The sequence below is a fragment of the Perca fluviatilis genome, chromosome 13, assembly GCF_010015445.1.
Source record: "Perca fluviatilis chromosome 13, GENO_Pfluv_1.0, whole genome shotgun sequence".
Classification (NCBI taxonomy): Eukaryota; Metazoa; Chordata; class Actinopteri; order Perciformes; family Percidae; genus Perca; species Perca fluviatilis.
This window is the reverse complement of record NC_053124.1, coordinates 7592738-7613051: the sequence shown is the minus strand read 5'-3', so window position 1 is coordinate 7613051 and position 20314 is coordinate 7592738. Positions and strand designations below refer to the sequence as shown.

General features: G+C 39.5%; 1 protein-coding gene across 4 annotated transcripts in view; it reads right to left on the bottom strand.

The window, feature by feature from the left end:
• The window catches only part of trappc9 (trafficking protein particle complex subunit 9), a 298975-nt gene that overhangs the window by 234902 nt on the left and 43759 nt on the right, over positions 1-20314 (bottom strand). For all 4 annotated transcript variants that reach the window (XM_039820002.1, XM_039820003.1, XM_039820005.1 and 1 more), the window contains 3 exons: positions 11278-11363; positions 2797-2923; positions 1689-1821 (listed from right to left, as the gene is read on the bottom strand). In XM_039820002.1, coding sequence (XP_039675936.1) covers positions 1689-1821; positions 2797-2923; positions 11278-11363 — 346 coding nt within the window. The remainder of the gene's footprint in view (positions 1-1688; positions 1822-2796; positions 2924-11277; positions 11364-20314) is intronic.

The window sequence follows — 20314 nt, the reverse complement described above, 5'->3', positions numbered from 1 at the left end:
TGCTCCATGGGGAGCTCAGTGCACACGGCACCATGGAGGGAAGCAAAACATTGTTCATCTAAAAACACACTGCCCACACTGCCGTGACATAGAACTGGATTTAGCAAAATTCAGCAAAATATCGCTTTAAGTCACAGCCACTTCCAAAAAAAGAAGTGTTCAAACATATTCGCTATGAAAATATATTCACAAAACACCTGAGGTTGCATTTGATTCAAAAGTGCTTTTTGAAATCATTCTTATGACATTGATTTGTATGAAATGCTGCTCGGCATAAAAGGATGGACTAGCCACTCCGTCATTAAGCCTTCTCTTTTTAATCAGAAAGATACTCGAACGCAAGTCAGTGCGTACATTTTTCATACAGCGATCAAATAAATAAAAAGGACATATGGCAAACACTGCATTAACCATATTGATGGCATTGAAACTTAGTAGCACAACCATAGTCGCACACACAGGTCTTATGTGAACAGCAACGACTTCAAGCCTGCATTATTTCAAATTATACAAATTTATGGGCTACGTTTAGGTCATTAATCTGGCATATGAGGGTTTAAAGTATGTGGATTATCCTGCATCATTCCCAGATAGGATTCGTGTGTGACAACATATTCAAATGGGCCAATGACACGCTGCTGAACATTTACCTTTTGTTACTTGTTAGTATATGGAATATCAACACTAGCCAAGTGCAGTCTGTGAGTAAATAGGACAGTGGCCTATTTGTCATTGTTTTGGCTCTGTACTCCAGCACAATGGATGTGAAAAGAAACAATAGCTATGAGGGTAAAGTGCTGACTCTCAGCGTGTACAGTGTTTGAGGGTGTTCACATCAATCAGCATGTGAACAGTTTAGGACTCGTTGCCCTTTTATATTTTTATGGCCAAACGGTGCAATGTGCTTGTCTGTACAGTCTGTCAACCAGACCTCAATTCAATTTTATTGGGTAGTACCAATATCTTTCAGTTCAAGAAAATAAATAAAGAAAAGAAAAAAATTGAAGTTGCCAGAAGAGTATTTTATTTTTATTTATTTATTATTTTTAATTATTTTGTATCTTGGTCTTCGCGCTCTCTTTTCTCTGTAAAACTGAATGTTAACTGGCCGGTTTGTTGTCTCATATGACAAAGGGGCTGGTACAATAAGATTTTTGTCTTCATCTCCTTTTCCGGCCATGGATATGTGATGGAATATAGCAAATAATTTATGGTTGGATAATCAAATGTGTCTGTTTCCATGAGCGGAATAAAAACAATGTGAGGTGAAGTGAATTGAGCATGTGTTTCACTTACTAAAGAGACCACAATGAAGCCAAAAGGTCCTATGAATATAGGAGTATAAATATAATGATTGTAATTCATTTATTCATATAAAAGTTGGTCCCATTAGATCAGTTTATCTAATGAAGTTCAACCTTTGACCTAACACTTTAATCTGATACGTCTCATTTCATATGCATTGTGCTGGAGTACAGAGTCTACGAAATGAAGAATATGTCACTGTCCTACTTAGGGACTCCCCCTGTAAACTTGTCAAATGATCCGGATAGCCAGTTGTTTAAACAGTGTGGGCATTACCAAATGTTGCATTAACACAAATGTGTAGCCCCTTGTTATATATTGTGTTGGTGTTTAGTTAAACACATTATGAGCATGAAAAGACACAAATTCAGAGAGTTTCTGACCGTGGTAGTGATGTGCTGAGCTGGAGACGAGGAAGGGAGGGAATGACCTCCACCAAACAGCCACTAGTCTTCACAGCAGGCAGGCCCTCCAACAGGCAATCGCTGTTTACACCAAACACTGACGTGTGGTAACCTGGGTTCAAATACACAATACAGGGAATGAGTGGGTCATGTTTTGAAGAACAGAAGCCTAAAGTTTTTTTTTTTTTTCTCATAGTTAACCGGCTCATTCTTTTTGTGCAACATCTGAGTACTAGGGATGGTACGGTTCATGAAAAAACACCCGAACCGCTCGGTTCGCTAGTCTCGGTTCGGAGCATGTGTGTACCGCACGGTTCGTCAGTACACTGTTAAGCTGCACTAACCTCTTACTGCCGTAGTGCCCACTTTATACACCTATGTTAAAACACTAACTGGAAATGACGAGCGGGATGGGCGTGACAAACGCAACCCATGGCAGCTGATTGGACGATCGCGTCACATGGGTCTGGCTGGTCCCTAATTTCAAAACAAACTGTCATGGCGGCTCGTTCAGAATACGATCTGATATTGTACTAAAATAGTTCACTGAAACGTGTTTCTGAAAACATTTTAAGCAAGAAATAGGCCATGCAGTTGCTGAATCTGTCTTAATTTCAGATCGACAAAGGTCAGTTTAAAAGATTTTCGTCAGCTTTTGAGAGACACCCAGCCGACCGCTCCTCAAGTGGAGTGGGGTGCCGCTGCTGCAGGTCACGTCACGTCACATGCAGAAATGTCAAGTGGGAGAGAGGCTGCCCAGAGCTGTAGGATGCGCCAGCGTCGTTTATAGTCTGGTGTGTGGGAACATTTTGGATTTCATGGTACCTATGATGAAATAAAACGATATATAGAACTGCCACTGTGTGCATGTTTTGTGCAACATGCATTCAATATGCTAATTTTAGCTATATATCATATGCTGAAGTATATTCTGGAGTGTTAAAGATTAAAAGAAAAAATAACAAGAACCGTACAGAACCGAAAACCGTGACCCTAAAACCGTGATACGAACCGAACCGTGGGTTTTGTGAACCGTACCACCCCTACTGAGTACTGGAATTCTAAATCGGTTTTCAGATGGATTTACCATTGACGGTGATGTTGCCAGCTGTACGTGGGACGCCAACCAGAGTGACGGGGTACAGGCCAGACTCTGCAGGCAGGGACAGCGCAGCAGGCAGGGATTCAAACTCCACTCCAGATGTCAGCAAACCCTGAAAATAAGAAAATATAGCAGTATAATATATGTAGAAGGAAAAACCAAACTATCACAAACTGAAAAACTAAAACGTTCTTGGCAAATGATGGCATGAGCCAGTTGAAATACAAAGATGAGAATAAAAAAAAAAAACGATTGTGAAAAACCTGGAATCTGTGTTAGCACAAGCATGAAATAGGGCCATAGCTGTAAATGTTTCTTTGCGATCATTAAGCGAAAAGTTTATTTTCCACCTGTCAATCTGGTTCAGCAAAGAATGAAAGTGTAAAAACTTGCTTCCTAGAAAAGAAAAAAAAACTCCCATCACAAAGAGCACCATAGTGACAATGTTTTGTACAGCTTTCAGATTTTTCAAAAGTCAGAAAAAACTGGAAACAGCCGTTTCAAACCAATAGAAAGGTAAAAACTCTCGGTTCTCATTTGACTGTTTGTGCAACGCATGCAAACACTGCCCTCGTTCTTTCTCAGTTTTCCCTTTAAAAAAAGCAGAGGGACGTGATGCTGACCGATTCTCCAGTTAGAGTTCAGTGAAGTACCTCTCCAACGGTTTCATGTGATTCCCCATCTTAATCTACCCATGATGTTTTGAAGATTAAATTGTTGTCAGCATGACGTGGCCATTCCCATTGGAGAAAATTGCTCTCCATGGTAAATAGCCACTTGAGAGCCATGTGAGCCTGAGAAGTGATTGGAAATAAGTCCTACAGATCACAACGTAGAAGGACGAGGGATCAGACAGGTTTTAAATTCAGCTATCCAAATTCTCACAGGGCATTGCAGAGACCAGAGTATTCCATGCCATCTCGAGCTGGCTGTCCAGTGGGTAATTCTGAGCCCTTTAATAAAAGTGTTTGTAGTAAATGTAGAAATACCAATTATATAAAAGAATTGCTCAAAGGATAATTCTGGTTTCCTTCAACTTGGGTCCTGTTTTCACAGTTTTGGCCATCACTTATATCCATTGTACTGAGGCGTGGTTTACTTCATAGAGTGTGTACTTACAGTATCTTGGTCACAGTGATATCACTAAAAGATGTATCCTGGTATTCATTCAAAACTTTCATTTGTTTTAAAAAAGTAATAAATAAATAAATATATATATACAAACCCGATTCCAAAAAAGTTGGGACACTGTACAAATTGTGAGTAAAAAAGGAATGGAATAATTTACAAATCTCATAAACTTATATTTAATTCACAATAGAATATAGATAACATATTGAATGTTGAAAGTGAGACATTTTGTAATGTCATGCCAAATATTGGCTCATTTTGGATGTCATGAGAGCTACACATTCCAAAAAAGTTGGGACAGGTAGCAATAAGAGACCGGAAAAGTTAAATGTACAGATAAGGAACAGCTAGAGGACCAATTTGCAACTCATTATGTCAATTGGCAAAAAAAGAACCTCTCAGAGTGGCAGTGTCTCTCAGAAGTCAAGATGGGCAGAGGATCACCAATTCCCCCAATGCTGTGGCGAAAAATAGTGGAGCAATATCAGAAAGGAGTTTCTCAGAGAAAAATCGCAAAGAGTTTGAAGTTATCATCATCTACAGTGCATAATATCATCCAAAGATTCAGAGAATCTGGAACAATCTCTGTGTGTAAGGGTCAAGGCCGGAAAACCATACTGGATGCCCGTGATCTTCGGGCCCTCAGACGGCACTGCATCACATACAGGAATGATGCTGTAATGGAAATCACAACATGGGCTCAGGAATACTTCCAGAAAACGTTGTCGGTGAACACAATCCACCGTGCCATTCGCCGTTGCCAGCTAAAACTCTATAGGTCAAAAAAGAAGCCGTATCTAAACAGGATCCAGAAGCGCAGACGTTTTCTCTGGGCCAAGGATCATTTAAAATGGACTGTGTCAAAGTGGAAAAGTGTTCTGTGGTCAGACGAATCAAAATTTGAAGTTCATTTTGGAAAGCTGGGACGCCATGTCATCCGGACTAAAGAGGACAAGGACAACCCAAGTTGTTATCAGCGCTCAGTTCAGAAGCCTGCATCTCTGATGGTATGGGGTTGCATGAGTGCGCGTGGCATGGGCAGCCTACACATCTGGAAAGGCACCATCGATGCTGACAGTTATATCTAAGCTCTAGAACAACATATGCTCCAATCCAGACGTCGTCTCTTTCAGGGAAGACCTTGCATTTTCCAACATGACAATGCCAGACCACATACTGCATCAATCACAATGTCATGGCTGCATAGAAGAAGGATCCGGTTACTGAAATGGTCAGCCTGCAGTCCAGATCTTTCACCCATAGAAAACATTTGGCGCATCATAAAGAGGAAGGTGCGACAAAGAAGACCTAAGACAGTTGAGCAACTAGAAGCCTGTATTAGACCAGAATGGGACAACATTCCTATTCATAAACCTGAGTAACTTGTCTCCTCAGTCCCCAGACGTTTGCAGTCTGTTATAAAAAGAAGAGGGGATGCCACACAGTGGTAAACATGGCCTTGTCCCAACTTTTTTGAGATGCGTTGATGCCATGAAATTTAAAATCAACTTATTGTTCCCTTAAAGTGATACATTTTCTCAGTTTAAACATTTGATATGTCATCTATGTTGTATTCTGAATAAAATATTGAAATTTGACACTTCCACATCATTGCATTCTGTTTTTATTCACAATTGTACAGTGTCCCAACTTTTTGGGAATCGGGTATGTATGTATGTATGTATGTATGTATGTATGTATGTATATATATATATATATTATATATATATATATATATATATATATATATATATATATATATAATACTGAAAGAGACAATTATATTGTTAATCGCTATTATTTCTGAGATAGTTAATTGTACAGCAAAAATATGGAATTGTTACAGCTCTACTTGTGAATGGTGCTAGATGAAGTTGTTGAATTTATCCTCTAGGTAATAATCCAGGTTAATCCATCCAGTTTTTGACATATTTCAGTCTGGACCAAAGTGGTGGACTGACTGACCGATCCTGACACCAACGAACCTCGCCATCCCGACAGTCACGCAGCTATAGTTGCATCATTTATAACAATCACTGCAAAGCCTTGTGAACTCTCGGCTCCAACCTTAACCACAACAATAGGTCTCTTCTTCTATAGTTTTCTCCCTCAACATGTCAGTTTCAATTGCCAATCTCTGTAGCATCTGTTAAAGTGCTCATATTATGCTTTTTGGTCTTTTCCCTTCCCTTTATTGTGTTATATCTTTTTTGTGCATGTTATAGGTTTACAACGTGAAAAAGCCCAAAGTCCCCCCCAAAGGGACTTACCATCTCCAACAGAAAACACTGTTCACAAACTGCTCCAAACAGCTCTATTGTAGTCCAGCCTTTACTTCAGAGACAAACGTGGTCACTTCATAACACACGTTATAATGCTCGCCTAGCTGCTAGCGTGGCACTCCCTCATACTCTGCAACTGACAAGCTAGCAGTCCTTACCTAGCTACTGCGCATGTGCGACTCCCAACAAAGATGGGACAGAAGTGAGATGTCTCACTTTGTAGCTAAAACAGAGAGCTCAACACACAGGGTGAAAAGAGGAGCTGCAGCAATGTGCAGTACAACAAAAATATGGTGTTTTTTGAAAATTAAACCACGTAAACCTATTCTGGTACAACCTCTAAATACAATTATGAACCTGAAAATTAGTATAATGTATATATATATATATACACACACACACACACACACACACACACATATATATACACATATATACTATATACATACTCACACAAATAATAGACTTATAATAGACTTTCTCATGTGAAACTAGCTAACTCAGCAGGCCGAGAATAGTGTGGTTTCTTACAGGCTGTGATGTCAAATGCAATAGTCTATGTTAAAAAATGTTTTTATTAATGAATACAATTGAATGACACCGTATACTTGTCAAATTGCCTGCAATGACAAAACCTGACCATATCACCCAAGTCTCATTTGTAGTCAGAAAAGCCCTTCATGTGGCTTTAACGTTTTCTTTGACTGTTCACTCATGCCCCCATTAGAATAACTTTATTTACATTCCCAGTACACACTGCCTGGCTGCACGAGGCAGACTGAGGTGACGTAATGACTGCATCAATCCCTAACAGCAGACACTACCTCACTAGAGGGAAGGCTGCCGAAGAGCTGGGCCTCTGAGGTGCCACTGCTGTGATTTAAACTCTCCTTGCACTCACTTCAGGACATTATTCGCCTTTATTGGATAACAGAAGTATCAGTGTTAACCTATTGGAAATAGTTCATTTGCATCCAGCCTTGAAAAGGTTAGTTAGCCTGTTTCACTTACAATAACGATTAGATTCTGGATTGACTTCATAGTGCAACACTGACAGTGTGCAGTTAACCTTTTGTTTTGCTTTAACTAATGTTATGATAATCGCATGATTTATCATTTATGATCACAATTATGTCTTTGTTCTGCTTACTGCACATCTGATAGCAACAAAAAAAAAAGTCATGCAGAGAAAGCCAGACAAAATAAAAAACAGAGTCCCAAGACAGAAATCTATTTTAGTATGAATTGGCTCAAAATTGCAACACTAGGCATTAAATAAAACACCATCTCATCTCCAACCAACACATTTCAATCATACAATATGATATATTATTTCCTTGATTTATTACTGAAGTAAGTGATTAATATATATGTACTGCAAATAACTCAGCTGACCTAGGTTCAGTAAAGAGACAAAACTAAAAGCATGATTTGTCATTTTAAGAAAAAGCAAATAAATATCCCACACTTGTTTGAAGGGGGACACAAGAGTCAGACGATGACCCATCTGAAAATAAAAGGGTGGGGTTGGGGATTGTGTTAAAAAACAAAACACCACTTTATAGGAAAATCAATAAAGCACAAAACAAAGCTGGGCATTAGTGCTGAAGTCGTGTGGCGACTGTGAAGGAGCCAAACTACAGGGTCACCTTGGTGACGGAAGATGGAAAAGTGACCTTGTGTGTGCTTCAGTCTGAGCTGGTTTATATACACAGCAGATAGATGCTAGCTCCGGTCTGAGCTGGTTTATATACACAGCAGATAGATGCTAGCTCCGGTCTGAGCTGGTTAATATACAGCAGATAGATGCTAGCTCCGGTCTGAGCTGGTTAATATACAGCAGATAGATGCTAGCTCCGGTCTGAGCTGGTTTATATACAGCAGATAGATGCTAGCTCCGGTCTGAGCTGGTTAATATACAGCAGATAGATGCTAGCTCCGGTCTGAGCTGGTTAATATACAGCAGATAGATGCTAGCTCCGGTCTGAGCTGGTTTATATACAGCAGATAGATGCTAGCTCCGGTCTGAGCTGGTTTATATACAGCAGATAGATGCTAGCTCCGGTCTGAGCTGGTTTATATACAGCAGATAGATGCTAGCTCCGGTCTGAGCTGGTTTATATACAGCAGATAGATGCTAGCTCCGGTCTGAGCTGGTTAATACACAGCAGATAGATGCTAGCTCCGGTCTGAGCTGGTTTATATACAGCAGATAGATGCTAGCTCCGGTCTGAGCTGGTTAATACACAGCAGATAGATGCTAGCTCCGTCTGAGCTGGTTTATATACAGCAGATAGATGCTAGCTCCGGTCTGAGCTGGTTTATATACAGCAGATAGATGCGCCGGTCGCTGAGCTGGTTTATATACAGCAGATAGATGCTAGCTCCGGTCTGAGCTGGTTTATATACAGCAGATAGATGCTCCTCCGGTCTGAGCTGGTTTATATACAGCAGATAGATGCTAGCTCCGGTCTGAGCTGGTTTATATACACAGCAGATAGATGCTAGCTCCGGTCTGAGCTGGTTTATATACACAGCAGATAGATGCTAGCTCCGGTCTGAGCTGGTTTATATACACAGCAGATAGATGCTAGCTCCGGTCTGAGCTGGTTTATATACAGCAGATAGATGCTAGCTCCGGTCTGAGCTGGTTTATATACACAGCAGATAGATGCTAGCTCCGGTCTGAGCTGGTTTATATACAGCAGATAGATGCTAGCTCTGGTCTGAGCTGGTTTATATACAGCAGATAGATGCCTGCTAAGGTCCAACAGGCCAACAGTCACTTTGTCAGAGAAGCTCTTGGCAGCTCTGTCCCTACCTGCGTGACTTGACAACACCACCTGAGGTTCCCAGCTGCCATATAGCTGTGAAGGGCCTCAGCCTCCATCTGTGACCTGATAATTCACCTGTAGGTGGGAGGATTTAATGACATCCTCATCGCTATTTGACCTCATCTGGTTGACCACCTCGCAGCAACTCTGCAAACAGCTCATATATTGTAAGAAGTATAGTAACTCCCTGAACTTCAGATGGCACTTCAATCAAGTGCGTGGGCCAAGAAGGTTCTTCAGGCTTTTGCAATTTTGTGCCCATAGAGCATTCTCATTAGAGTCATCCTATATTTTTATATATGCTTTGTTTATAAAACTGTTAGAAAATAGTAAAGATGTATTTTAACTGGCAACCTGATGATCAAGAGGCCCATCTGTCTGTGAGACACAGGTTCATTTAAATGACATACAGCTATTGAAGATTTAATGCCATCTGGAGATCTTTATTTATCATTTATTATTAGTTATTTATCTATATGTCTATACATACTTTTATTTTATTTGCCCTGTTCAACCTGCCATTTATGTTTGATAATCCTATATTTTCTGAATACTGTGCATTGCTGGCCAGAGGTGAGGGTAAGGGAGGTAGGTGAATAGGTAAAGGAGAATGTCCAAGGTGGCCAAAGATATATTTATTTCACAATGATGTTAAGCAACAAATCATCACATTGTAAAAGCCAGCAGTAGCAAATGTTTGGAATTTTTGCTTGATGAATGACGATAATCATTAACGATTATCAGAATTGTTGTTGTTGTAATTTTGTGTTTATCAATTAATACATTATTTGATTCATTTTGATCCATCAACCCAAGACTATATCAACGTGAGCAAAAATAAATCATTTCCCACTTTTATGGAACATATTTGTATTTTGCTTTTTAAGTTCTGAATTTTATTTTTTTTTGTATTTTTTTTTTTTTAAATTGTAAAAGTCACCCTTTTGTATACGTGAAGTAAATTCAGCAAATTTCTCTGTTGTAGCCACACTTTGTGATCTAGTCAGACGATATTTATCAGACACAAATTTGGCAAATTCACTGGAGCTATAATATAAACAAATGCACACTCAGAGACAACTGGCTGGTGGAGATTACTCCTCCAGTTTTAACAATTTCCAGATGTTCCAAACCGGAGGCAGCATGAATTTCCTGTGTCTGTAACAGCATGTGCCGTTATCAGACGAGGCAGGGCGGCTAAATCAACCAGCGAGACCTGTCCAAGTATATTTGGCATCAGCTCCGAGACAGCCGCCACAATTAAGAGGCCGCTGTCTCCGTTCACACTCTGCCACCAAACTTTCACGGCAATTTGTTCCCGACTTTCCAAATAATTAAAGGCAACATCACTTCTGACAGGTAGTACATTGCGTGAGCTTCTGTGTGTGCCGCTGTTATCTAGCAGCTGAAAGTAGGCCTCCGCCTGCTGGCCTTTTATTGAGCATGATGATTACTTTGTCCCACATCCCTGCATTCATAAACAGACACAGCAGTGAGCAGGAAGAACACTTTATGTGGTAGTCTTTTGCACCCTTGAACCTGATAAAGTGGCTCAATTGGTGTGTTGAGAAGGAGTGGTAAAGGGAGTGACAAAGACCATAAATTGGAAATGGATGTCGCACAAGTGTAGGTCGACAGTACAGTTGGAGGGCCTTCTGAATTTAAAAAGCCACAGTCTCCAATCAGCTTTTAAAAAATACAATTATTTTTGAACTGCCTAATGTCTGATGGCTCTTTTCAAACTGTATTGTGCACAGAAAAAGAGAGCAAAATCGCCTTAGGTTTACCTCAATATAGAACCTATCTGGTCTTACAGGATGGTGTGTGAAACCATAAAAGTAATAGCACTACAGGGGCCGTGCCTCTCCCTCGTGATGTTTTCTAACGGTCAGGAGCGAGAAAACTTTGTTCTCACCATCTTATACAATCGTTACGATATTAAGCTGTCAAAAAAAAAGATGTTAAGGGACCATAATTAGGCTATCGAGGATGACTACAAAAAGCATTATCACTAGCACTTGCAGTTCTCAGGTGGTTGCAGAGGGACTGTTTGTACTACTACTGCAAGAAAAGCAAGTCAGCAACCTTCTGTTTTCACAAAGCTGTGGCTACATATTCAAACATTCCGATTTATCAAACATTGCAAACACTGATTCTCCTTCAAAGCATGGCATTACAGTACATTTAAAGTGTAACAAAGTGTAATAAATTACACTTACCATGTTCTCCACACGCAATTCGTAAGGCATGGGGTTGTAGACCATGAGCTGTACTTCACAAACGTCTCCTTGAACCCACTGGAAGTCTATTAAAAGAAAGAGACATACACATTTCAAATTAACATGTCAGTGGTATTAAAACTCATTTGTTGTTAATGAGCTGAGGGAAATACGCCATGAGGCTATATTGCAGATCCAATGCAACAGTCAGTGCTAGATTATGTAAATAAAAAAAATTCTGATTCATTTTTTTTATTCATTTAGAAGCAAAAGGAATAATCACTGAATGCTAATCCAGTTTATATCCTGCTTTGGTTAACCTGCAGCTTCTTTAAAGAAATAATTTGACATTTTAGGAAATATGCTCATTTGCAGCTATTTAGATGTGAAGATTGATAACGCACATATAAAGAGATGAATCGGCTCTGTCCAAAAGTAAGTCCGCCTACCAGAACCTCTGAAGCCCACTATTGAACACGTATCTCCTTTGTAAAGCTATAGTGCGTAGTTTCTGTCTCCCCCGTGAGGAATTCTATGTACAACACTGTCAGCGCCTCTACATGATACAAGCCTTCCGTGATCGCGCACACACACCCCCACCCCCCCCCACTCCATGCAGTTGCTAGTATGAAAGGAGGACACGGAGGATTAAAAAAAACATGATTGACTCTTCAGAAGAGATAATTATCTTCACTCGAGCTTCTGTGCAGGAAAGTCACCGTGACGACACCAATCTTCTGAACATAGCCATAATGACAAATCCAGAGAGAGTTGTGTTGAGCTGATAGTCTTAATTAGCTTTGTAGCAACTCATTTGGCAATGGCTTGAATGTAACGGACGTTCATTAATATCACAATGTTACGCACTGAAGCTTTAATCCATTAAAAAAAAAAAAAGTGCAGAGGGTTATGTGCCAGACTATTTCTTTTATACAGTCGCTCTTTTTATCGGCCTGATGGCGTTCACCCAAACAGACTAGGTTGCTCGTTTTTAGCGGTCAACCTACAGCACGATGTACAGTCTGCCCCACTTCCTGACTGTTTACCCCACACACGCCTCCACTTCACCGCAGTCTTCTTCTTCTCCGCCACCATGGCAGCTCCCAGATCGATCATCCTCACCAGCTCCCCCCCGTGTATCCAGTTTAAAATCCTCCTACTCACCCACAAAGCCCTCCATAATCAGGCTTCTTCCTACCTCACAGACCTGCTCCACCGCCACAATATGCTGTTATAGTTTTTGACTGCCGGGGGACTTCCTTCCTTTGACACAATGAGCTCCTCTCTCTTTCCATCTGTGTGCATCCATGTCCCAGAAATGCTTGTTACTAACCTAGCTCTGGGGAGCTTATTCCCTGGAGTCCTCATGTTTTTTTTCGCCCAGCAGTTTTCCTTGGATTAGGGAGGCACCTAAAATCATGGTTGCAGCTGTCGCCGTGGTCCTGCTCCGCGCCCTGCTATGCCCTGCTACGCCCTGCAGTCTCCTGCTACGCTCTGCTACACCATGAACTACTACAACTATTATTTCTAGTCATAGTTCCATTATCTTTATTGTGACTATTATTGCCACTGTTCATCACCCCCCCCAACCGGCACCATCAGACACCGCCTACCAAGAGCCTGGGTCTGTCCCAGGTTTCTTCCTAAAAGGGAGTTTTTCTGCCTAAGAGGCAGTTTTTCCTCGCCCCTGTCCCACTGAATGCTTGCTCTTGGGGGAATTACTGGAATTGTTGGGTCTCTGTAAATTATAGAGTGTGGTCTAGACCTACTCTATCTGTAAAGTGTCTTGAGATAACTCTTGTTATGATTTGATACTATAAATAAAATTTAACTGAACTCTCGCCAGTCACTTGAGCGGTTGTGTCAGTACAGCTGGAGATATCGCTGTCAGCGGAATCCAACACATCTCCTTCCAGAGGTTAAAAAAACGATGGACGGTCACACAACACTTTGTCTAACTCGTCGTGCAAAGGGCAAGTTAAGGAGCGTTGGCGCCCGGTCATCCAAAACAACCACCACGTCCTGCGCTGATGATGTATTTTAGTGTGATGTCCTTGTTGGGGACTCATCAGGACACATTAAAGTTTACACTTCAAAAGATGTGTGGTCAAATGCGTCCCAGACCACCTTGATATCGTGATTTGAGTGATCAGATCAGAAGGCATCTTGGAGGTCGTTTACACTTGTAATTAGTGCTGACCAATTTGTCAAGATGCATTGTAAACAGTGTCAAAGAGGCCTCATTGAAATTATACAATTTTTTTAAGCAGGGCTAATGCTTAGACTAATGGCAGAATAAGAGCAAATCTCTGCAGCCGGGTTCCAAACCATGTAAAAAAAAAAAAAAAAAAGCCTTCAGAGGAGTGTGGAGGCCATTACAGCAGCATATTAATGCCCATGGGTTTGGAATAAGATGTTCAGTAATCACATAAGAGTGTAATGTGTGGGTGTACACATACTTTGGACCACGTAGCGTATATATAAATTGAATATACTGGGGGAAATCACATTAATTTGAATTGCTGGAGCTGTTAAGGGTGTGATAGGACCTTTCCATGTTCAGAGAATGACATTTATTGAGCTGTTGTGATGAGCTAACAGCAGGGATAATAAGATCAACTTATGTTAGGACCTAATTAAATTGACTCCAGAGAAATGGGAACTGTAACAGCTAAGGTAGCATTGCATTATGGCTGCTGCATCCTTAGAGGAAAAACTTGGATTTTACAAAGAGCCTAAGTCTTACTTTTAGAAAAAGAATATATAAAGAGATTAAAGCTCTGCACTTCAGTATCAATCATTCCTGAATGAGATGGTGAAAGGGTTGATTAGATTGAGAAGCTACTTTAGTCCCACTGCAGCCATACCCATTTCCATTTTGAAATATAACATTCTGTAGTCCATTTGAAGAGTCCATTGCTGTAAATAGACTTCCAAAAGAGGGCCTGAAAATCCTACCTAAGACCCCTAGCAGGAAAAGGGATTTATGGAAGGCAAAATCCAGCCATGCATCTTGGGAAATTAACTCCGTCAAAAGAAAGATATCTATGATCTGAATGTCTGGAAAGCCCTACACGACCTCATCCCTGGCTCACAGGCATGCTCTCGTAGCCAGCCAATTAAGTGTGAAATACACCTCAGAAAATAGAAAAACAAAGTGGATTGCTGCCATCTTATTTGTGTTGCCTCCGTCACATCTCCTCAAGTGGCCATTGAGATTCTGCAATGATCTCCAAAGGCTGCATCTCTTTCAAACCCCATTGCAGAAAGCAATAATGAATATTTTGAGCCAACGCATGGCTGCATGGTTGGTTAAACATTGCCTGTGCTTGGCTCCCTAAAGGGCAAATAAATTATTTTGTCAAACTGTCTCTTGTGTGCCGTAGAAAAGCATCTTTTATTGACCAGAGACAGAACTGAAGTTGTTTACTCATGTTACTGCAACCTACAGAGAAGTATTCTGTTAAACTATCATCTTAACAGTCATCTTACATACTGAATAATACATACACACTGCGCCCGAGCATTGGAGCTAAAGTCATGCATGTAAAATGAAGCAACCCCAGAGCAGGAGGGAATGAATTCCAACACTACTAAAGCGCCTCAGACATATTTCTGCAGGGCATTTAGTTAGTACTTTAAAATAAGAAGAATTACACACACAAAAAAACAACCATAAATGCTGTATCTGTCTAGTGAAAAAATTGATAAGTTCATTTTTTGCTTTAGAAATAGTAGTTTGATACAATAATCTTGACCCAAGCCCTGTTGCCGTTATGTCATACTGTATGTTATACAATATACTAGTGACAACTGAGCTAAAAGCAACAGGCATGGGGTGTACCAGTGAGCTATAGTATAGATGTTGTCTATGTATTTGCAATGTCCATGGATCGAGTCTGACTGAGGACCTTCTTGGCATTTCAACTCCTCTCTTTCTCTCCTTGCTAAAGTCTCCTGCTTAATAATTCTCCAAGGGTAGTCAAAGAGCTTATATTATGCTAATTTTCAGGTTCATCATTTTATTTAGAGGTTGTACCAGAATAGGTTTACATGGTTCAATTTTCTAAAAACACCATATTTTTGTCGTACTGCTCATTGCTGCAGCTCCTCTTTTCACCCTGTGTTGAGCTTTCTGTTTTAGCTACAGAGTGAGGCATCTCACTTCTGTACCATCTTTGTTGGGAGTCGCACATGCGCAGTAACTAGTAACTTCGGGCCTCCGCTCTAACTAGCTTGGTTTGAGGGCGTGCCACATTAGCAGCTAGGCGAGCATTATAACATTTGTTACAAAGTGACGCAAAAATGGCGCGCGTCTGTCTCTGAAGTAAAGGCTGGACTACAATAGAGCCGTTTGGAGCAGTTGGTGAACAGTGTTTTCTGTTGGAGATGATAAGTCCCTTTGGGGGGGACTTTGGGCTTTTTCACTTTGTACACCTATTACATGCACAAAAAAGTTCTACAACACAATTCAGTCCCTCCAGCAAAACGTGATTATGCGATCGCATAATTCAATGCATAATCAGCCAAAGTCTGCATATTTATGCGGGGCCCGCATTTTTTCAAATACGCCGCACTTTCGCCGCATAAATTGCAGATTTCCGCGCAAATAGGGGGCTTGCATGATTTCATAATCCCTGCATTTTAGTTGCAAAAAAGTCATATCTTAGCAGAAAGTTGAAAAATGTTGCGTTTACTTCACACAAGAGCAGCCATTTTCCCCTGTTGCCATGGGAACATTATGAAGTGACGTAATTACGCGACGTGAACATCATCGAAAAGCAGGTGTTGGAGGTTGAATTTGAGTCTCTTAAGTTGGTATCAGAAAGCTATCTTAATATCTGATGTCTACTCAAATTTCTGTGTTTAAGTGCTCCTGCTGTCTATAATAACGATTTTTGAAAGTTTTGTATCTTTTATTTCCCGCTGTTTAGACGATTACTTTTATTTTTACTTTCATATTATATTATTTGTATATATTTTGTATCTTATTTGTTTACGTATTGCAATGACTGAATATCTTTAAACTATTTTTTTAAATAAAGTAAAAAAAATTAATTAAAAAAAAGCAGGGTGTTGGGAAATCACTTTTTTCTCTTTTTCATCAAACCGCAGTTTTTGCAAGTTCCCGCAATTTTTGCAAGTTCCCGCAATTTCATCGCATAAAATTGCATAAATATCCCACATATTCCATCGCATTTTTTAAGAAAACGTGCCGCATAATTAAGGATTTTTGCCCGCAACAATCACAAAAAAAAAAACATTTTTCTGGAAGGACTGACAATTAAGGAAAGGGAAAAAGCATAATGTGAGCTCTTTAAGCTCTGGAATTGTCATCATTTTTCATTAAAGAAATCATACCTTTTAATAGGGAACTTATTTGGAGGGAAAATACACATAAAATCAGAGTACGACAAGGAGGCAGATCATGGAGAGGATATGGAGGCCTGAGAAGAAATAGCGATGAATATCAAAATAACACACTCCAAGAAGGCGCATGTTGATTTTAATTAAAATTGCAAGCGCATAAACACAAAAAGTATTGCCGCTTCCTAGTTTGCTTCCACATTGTGCGGCCCACTGGACATTAGTTGCTCCTCCCTGCTCAGTCCCGCTTGGCCCATTAAACTTCGGGGCTCTGTGAAAGTTTTGCACATTAAAAATAATCATATTTTAAAACTCATAATACAGAGTCATCATTTATCTTGTTTGCAGTTGGAGGTGTCCGGTTGACAGTTTTACAGACTTCCCTTTCATAATGTTGGTCTGTGGGGGAAAATGATTTTTGGTGTGGTTACCGGAAGAAGACATTGATAAATCTTTTTTGCCTTCAGCAAAAGACTCTGTATGTCTGGGATCACTGCCGTGCTGCATTATTCTGAAATTGGGGGAGGGGGGGGCGATAAAAAGGGCAACGGGTCCTGCTCACTTAACGATGGATGTGAACGCCCCAAAGCACCCTTAAAACTGGATGTCAGCACTTACACCTCATAGTTATTGTTTTATTTCAAACCCAATGTGACACAATTGGAAATGCGTCACTGTCCAGTACACTTACTGACCGCACTGTGTCCCTGCTTCCCCTACAACACTAGTAAAGTTCACCTCCCTGTATGCACATACACCACTGTAATTAATAGCTTATCACCCCCATCAAGGCGAGTGGATAGCTGTAGACTTCACAGTTCTTAAAACTGAGTCTCAGAGCAATTATAGCGAAACAATCTCCCATTAGAGGACCCCTTCTTTTATGGCTGAACATCAACCTGATTCATAGTGTGTGAAGTATGTGAAGATGCACACACATATACACATTATATATATATATATATATATATATATATATACATATACACACACACACACACATATATACACACATATACATTTTAGTTGTATACAAGACAAGAATGATTTTATCTGCAGTACATGTATTCATATTTTTTATATTGTGCTCATGTTAGGATGCCTATCATTGTATATTTTTTATTGTATTTTATTTATTTATTTATTTTTTTTTTTTATATATTTTTTTTTTATTTATTTATTTATTTAATTTATTATTTTTTTATTTTTTTATTTTTTTTTTTTTTTTTTTTTTTTTAAAAGGAGCCTATTGGAACACCTGGCCAGGGACTGCAGATAAAACCTAGCCTTTTGGCTAATTTTGGCATATTTACAGAAATTATTATTTCTATGCACTGTCCCTGTCATATAAAATAAAAATATAAAACAATTACTTTGCACATTACGTTTACGAAAAGAAAAAGAAAAACGTTCAAAACGGGAAGAGTATTAAGGGAAATTTCAAAGTGTTTTCACTGTTAATTTGTCAACTGTTTAAGTTTATAAATGCAATAAATGCAACATCTTTCCAAAAACCAATGAGTAATCGTTTTACATAATCCTGATTTCAATATTGACCAAAATAATTGATTGCGATTTTTTTTGACCATAATCGAGCAGCCCTAGCACATATCAGAGCTTAATGAAGTCCTAAGAATATCTCTATAGTGCTCATCTCACTGATGACAAGGCAAGTACACACTAGTCCAAAAAATGTCTTCTTATAAATTGGAAATTCTAAGCTGTGTTCGGACACTAAAAAAGGGCAAAAGGAGTGGCCAGGTTGGATCAGTGGGTAGAACAGGCGCACATATACTGAGAGGCTTATGCCTCGATGCAGAGGTCCAGGGTTCAAATCCGACCTGTGACAATTTCCTGCATGTCTTCCCCCTCTCTCCTAGCTGTCCTGTCAAAATAAAGGCGGAAAAAGCCCAAAAGATCATCTTTAAAAAAGGGCAAAGGAGGATGCGGCTGATAGCATACAGCATGTTGCAATAGTCTGTGAAAGCAGAAATAATCATTCTGTATGGGAGGACATGCCTGCATGTGGCCATTGTGTGATGATTGCATGTTCACAGTTAACCCTTGTGTTGACTTCGGGTCAAATTGACCCGTTTTCAATTTTTGTTTTATATCACAAAATATGGGACGTAGAAATGAGCGGTGAAAATGTGTAGAAGAAAAATTTAACAATTTAAAACGGAAAAAGCAAAAACAAACTGAAAAAAAGGCGTCAAAAAGTGTTTTTTTCCCCAAGGTTGACGGGAAGACAACACGTGCTGGAAGATGACTTAAAGGAGGTAAGAGAGAATCTGAACTTCATTAGCTTGTAGATAGATCTCCAGAGGTAGACAGACTAAAAGGGAAAGGCATGTTTGAATTAATCTCCAAAGCCTTCCACCACCATACAGCACCATACTCAACATGTAAATCAAAGAAAAGAGCAGCTCAAGGCTATAGATACTGGCCGTTTATTAAAAATCATGTGAGGTTCAATCGCTGTTATTCACAACTAATAGGAATGATTTTGGCCATTTTGATTGACTATATATGTAAGGCAGTTGAACATAACATACATACAGTAGAAATATTCAGGCTTTTAATGCAGATGTTCAGCTTCCCAAGGTCTATTCTGGGGAAACACCAAATCCCATGCTAAACCAGTGTTATAAAATTCTCATATATAAGCCAGTATTTAAATAATGGCAAAGTTCCAAGTAATAGCTAGGGGCACGGCCATTTGGTCGTAAATATATGAGTTCTATTTTGTGAAGTGTTTGTGCAATGTGATGTACTGTCTTATGTTTGTGTATTATGTTAAATGTGATTTTGAAAATGGTATCATCACAACATAGACTGCAGTACCCCAGGAAGAATACCTTCTAGCTTATGCTTAGGCTAATGGGGATCCAAATAAACAAATTTACACTTCCGCATGGGGCAGTCACGATTTCAGATTTGCACTACATGATTATCGGGGCCGAAAGATTTGACGATCACGATATAGAAATTTTGAAATAAATAAATGCATTCAGTCAAATTCATCTTTAACCTTGTTTAGCAGAGTAAAATCTACACATTATTCATTACACTCACAATATTCTACTCATTATTTCGGTTGCTGCCCAAACAGCACAGATTTATTGATACTAGGATTGCAAGAACGGCAACAACAATTCCTTTTAATATTAATTAATGGATAAATAATCACAGAAGACATTCATTGTTGTATGAAGTTTGATAGTAAGTTGGATTACGATGCTTCTCAAAAGGGATACAATTGCAGCAAAGCTCGTTGGAAAGTTAAAACAGTAACCAAGCGGAGGCAAATTAAAGTCTCTGGACCGCTGGCGTTGTGGAGATATTCTAAAAATAGTAAATATAGTACTTTAATGTCATATACAACATTGCAGATAGTGAAAAGGCAACCAGCTGAATAAACAAAAAATCCAATGTGTGGGGCGCAGGGTGGGAAATTAACAGCCACAGTGGCTGGTGGATGCCCAATTTTACCAGCCACTTATATTTTTTACCAGCCACTTTTTCTGGAATTCAAATTTATAAAAGAAAGTGCACTAGCATATTTTGAATTGCTGCAATACATAATGTTTTATTATTAATACATATTTTATTAATATAGGCAAATAAAAAGTGATGTGAAAAAAAAGCCGTGGTCTTCTATTGCCTCTAA